The sequence below is a fragment of the Petaurus breviceps genome, unplaced genomic scaffold (assembly GCF_028583685.1).
Source record: "Petaurus breviceps papuanus isolate PSGF00001 unplaced genomic scaffold, PetGlider_PUasm1.0 103, whole genome shotgun sequence".
Taxonomy (NCBI): Eukaryota; Metazoa; Chordata; class Mammalia; order Diprotodontia; family Petauridae; genus Petaurus; species Petaurus breviceps.
This window is the reverse complement of record NW_027185588.1, coordinates 4,259,614-4,264,239: the sequence shown is the minus strand read 5'-3', so window position 1 is coordinate 4,264,239 and position 4,626 is coordinate 4,259,614. Positions and strand designations below refer to the sequence as shown.

Genomic DNA, 4,626 nt, shown 5'->3' with positions numbered 1-4,626 from the left:
CCTTCAGACATTTTTGGTTGAATGGGAGGTATTCACCTATCCCAAGCTTTTGAGGGCCTGCCTAAGTGAGTCAACAAGAAGTTTACATTATCACAATCTGATTTAGATATGATTATCACCTTGCCTTGTGGCAACTTAAAGTTGAGCCAAGACCTTTTGCTCACCACTGCTGTTTCCATGCACTTGATTTTCCTTTTCTTTATGCACAAATGAGTAAAAAAATCAGTTTTTGGTTCCAGACCTATTTCTCCTTATCCTTCCTGAGTTCGAGGAGTTTAATTCTCCAACTGATTCATGGCTGACTAATGATTTTCCTCTTCTCTCTGAGCCTGTTTCCCCATCTGAAAAATTAAGAGGCTGACTTAGATGACCTCTAAGATCCATTGTAGCTTTGAATCTTAATGACTTTATCAAGTGTTCCTGGGGCCTTATGCAGGAAGGGCACATAAAACTGGCTCCTCATCCCCAACCTGAAATCTTCCCTCAATCCCATTTTTGAAACTCACCTTTTCACCACTAGTTTCCTACTCCAGGTTACCCAACCTGATTAGTGGTTGAATGCTTAGAGAATTAGTGCTGGGTAGAGCTATGTTTGGAGATTCCCAGGCAATCTATATTTTTCTTGTTCTATATCTTGGCCCATTTTGACAAAAGTTGTGCCCGATAAGCAGAGGATGGATGGCAATCTGTAACACTGGGGGGAATATCCACATCATGGACTGCATAGATCCATTTGTGTGTTAAGGGATGGCTGGATTAAGAGTTGTGGATTTGAGGTGGCTAGGTGGCACAGTGAATAGAACACTGGCCCTGGAGTCAGGAGGACCTGAGTTCAAATCAGGCCTCAGAAACTGAATACTTACTAGCCATGTGACCTTGTGTAACTCATTTAACCCCAATCACCCCTCCAAAAAGCAAAAAAAAAAAAAAGGAGTTGGGGGATATGTGGGGATTCTGCTTCAGATGAGTTGGTATGATCTCATTCAGATCCCTGGAAATATCCATGCCTGATTTATCCTAGGGTTGTCTTGATTAAAATGATGATTCCAAACCAGTTTCCTTATTCCTAACTACCCATCCTGATCCCTTCCCATTGCTAACCATAGAGGCTAAGAGTAGTGATAAGAGTAGCTCAAGAAGGTAAATTTGACCTCAATATAGGAATGAATTTGGTAACTTCAGAGCTGCCTAACAGTAGAATGGGCTATCAATGTAGGAGGTGAGCTCCCTATCTTTATTGTTCAAGAATTTGAAAGGCAACTTGTTGGGGTTGTTGGAGAGGTTCCTCATCTACTCAAGTAAGGCTTCAACTGGATGCCCAACAAGATCCCTCTCAGTTCTGCAATTCAAGGATTTTTGTGTCCAGGACAATCATGGAAGAAATAGGAAGAGTGATAAAGATGAACACTGAAGGGGAAATGAGTTGGAAATGAAGGAGTTAAGGGACTCGAGACAGTAAACCCTGCACCATTCAAGTTTTATTGTTCCCTTTCTGAGTCTGGTGAAATCCAGGTTCCATACATTCATTTGTATATTGAATGGGCTTCTCCGTTCTCTGGGATCTGCCAGCAATGACTCCCTCCTGGGAAAGAAAGACAGGTCTAAGGCTAGTCAGCCCACTCCAGCCCTAGGCCTGCAAGCCTAAGATTCTTTCATTGGTTCAAAGAGCAGCCATCTCCTTCCAGATCTCTTTAGAGGTGTGTGGTAACCCCTTGGGGACTCTTCCATCCTTTCCCTCACTCTGTTCTTCTAAGGGATGGGGATGGATCTCAGTAGCCAAGTCCAAGAATAACGGTTCAAGGGGAAAGGCTGTTCAAAAGATCACTAAATTCACCATAAAATCCTCAATGGAGATATTTCATTCTTCTTCCTCTAACCTTGAGGCCCAGTAAAGGTGGGCACAGAGAGACAGACATAGAGAAACAGAAGTGAAGGGCCCCTGTCCAGCACAGGACTTGTTCTATGGAGTCTGTGTTCAATTAGAATCTGAGACATTTCCAAGGTGACTTGTTCTTCAGGCAGTTAGGAGACCAGTCATCCAAGGATCTTCACTGGGCTGGGGACTGTTGTGCCCCTGAGACAAGCTCAGTGGGAAACTGGCCAGTTCTTCAAACTCCCCCGCGCCCGAATGTTTCTGGTATCATTGGACTGGAGTCTCCCATTTCTCCCCTCTGTCACTATCAACTGCTCATCACTTGACTCCTCCTCCTCTATGTCACTCCTCACATCATTCTTCACCTGGAAACCAGAGAGACAACAAATTAATAAGCATTCATTGAGCCCCTCCCATGCACCCATTACAGTTCAAAGCAACGGAGAAACCAAGACAAAATGCAACAGTTCCTACCCTCAAGGAACTTCTATTCTATCGGGAGAACTAGCCTGCATTTATGAAATTATGTACAAAACATATGCAAAGTAAACAGACAAGGAAATTTTGGAATAGATGGCAGTCGAAGTTGAGGGTAGGAAGAAAATCAGAAAATGCTTAATTTAGGTGATGCTTGAACTGAGTCTTAGAAGAACTAAGGAATTCTAAGGAGTAGATATGAAAGGGGATTACATTTCAGGCATGGAGAGATAGCATGTGCAAAGACAAAGAGGGGAAAATGGAGTGTGCTGGGTGGGGGACATAAAGAAGGCCAGTTTGGCCAGACAGAAATGGTGAGTGAAGCAATGGAAACAATGTATAGTGACTCTGGAAAATGGAGTGGGGCCAAGTGGTGCAAGGTTTTAAATGACCAATAGAGTCTGTACTTTCTGTTGGTGGTCATAGGGAGTTACCGGGATGGCCACTGTTACCCTGTCATCGATCCTGTCTGTTGTTTCACCCTCTGGATTACTGGACCTTTCATTTGCCCTGGCACTGTGTGAACCATCAAACCCCCTTTCCCTGACTTCCAGCTTTGGAACATGCATCAATATTCCATGGATCCAAGAAAAGGCATGCCAATCATGACTCTCTTTACAATCTCAGTAATTTCCCAAATGAGATTTTGTTTGTAAAGTGATTTGCAAACCTTAAATCACTACAAAAATGCTAACTATTTTTCTCAAACCAAAACATCCTTCTCTGGCCACTACCTTCTATGTGTTATCTCCCCTTTCTCAGGGTTAGGAACAGTCTCAATTTTGTATCAGCATCCTTGGAGCATAGCATAATGGTAAGGTTTTTAATAGCTCTTTTTTCATTTATTCATTCACTGAGTATGAGAGTTTACTCTTTACTCAATTCTTTACCCAATCTAGGTCTTCATGACTGTTATCAATGAATAGCCAGATCTGTTTCTTTCCTCCTACCTTTAATGAGCTTAGTGTCTAGCTCACAGTGTTTCTCTCCCCCAAACTCCTACTCTCAAACTTTCCAAATCAACTACTCAACTCTTATGACCTACTCTTTCTCTCTACCCCAGGCACACACAAAAACAGTCATATCATTGACCATTCCATCACCCACAAATATTCCACTTCTATGTATATAAACCCTGAGTTTCTCATAATCTTTTATTATTCAATCTTTCCCTCTGCTTTACAGTCCCCAAACATATTCCTCTTCCCTGTGATCTCCAATTCTCTCACCTTTTAGTTACTTATCAAGTCATCCCTGAACTGGTTACACTCTCTTTACTATTTTGATTTCATTTGAATCCATTTTGATCCCTTGGTCAATCAGTCCAACTGGATGTTATCCCCTCCATTTGAATCTCTTGCCTACTTGTCCTATTAGCTATCATATTTTGCCAAAACCTAACCTTGGATTACTTCCACCACCCATCTCCTTTGCCCCTATTTGCATGCTACTGAATGGAGGTTGAGAAAATCACAAGACTATAACAATTGAGATCCCCAACAATTTTATGTTATACATGCTCAACTGAGCTTTCATTGAACCAAGGGAATCCTTTTATACTTTCCTAATAGATTTGTTAGACCACTCCCCATGATGGAAATTCCAAACCTTTTAATCCATCCTCAAGACTTCCATAGTACTCTTCACTCTACTCTCTTAGCTGAGGACCTCACCTCCTACTTCACTGAAACAATTGAGACCATTCATTGAGAGTTCACTCATCTCTCCTCCTCTTCTCGTATCATTGAGACATCTTCTCCTACTATCTCTTCATTCACAATTCTCTCATATAAAAGCAATGGCCTTTCTCCCTGCCAAGACAAACTCCTTGATATAATACAACTTTGATTGTCCTTTCTCATCCCCAATATACTGTCCTGTCTATCATCTTCTTTCTTTCTGATCTAACCTGTTTTGGTAAAAATACTTTTAAGCTGTATGAAGGATGAATTAGATAGTTTAGGCAAAAGGTAATGAGGTTCTGAACTAAGATGATGGGTGTGTGAATAGAGAAGAAGGGGTTAAAAGGATGAGATATTGTAGAGGTAGAAGTGAATATTTGGCATCTGATTGAATATGCAGGGCAAGACAGTGGAAAAGAAGGATGTAAGAAGGATGGACAGAGATGGGGTGAAAGAAATAAGAGAGAGAAAAGGAAAGGAGAGGAGAAGAGAGAAGAGGAAGGGAAGGAAAGAGAAAAGGGGAGGGGAGAGGAAGAGAAGAGAGGAAAAGAGAAGAGAAGAGAAGAGAAGAGAAGAGAAGAGAAGAGAAGAGAA

At 41.7% G+C, this 4,626-nt stretch overlaps 1 protein-coding gene across 2 annotated transcripts in view; it reads right to left on the bottom strand.

The window, feature by feature from the left end:
• Nucleotides 1–1,460: 1,460 nt before the first annotated feature.
• Nucleotides 1,461–4,626, bottom strand: part of LOC138169871 (ceramide synthase 4-like) — a 43,717-nt gene continuing 40,551 nt past the window's right edge. For both annotated transcript variants that reach the window (XM_069099471.1, XM_069099483.1), the window contains one exon: nt 1,461–2,238. In XM_069099471.1, coding sequence (XP_068955572.1) covers nt 2,086–2,238 — 153 coding nt within the window. In that variant the 3' untranslated portion in view covers nt 1,461–2,085. The remainder of the gene's footprint in view (nt 2,239–4,626) is intronic.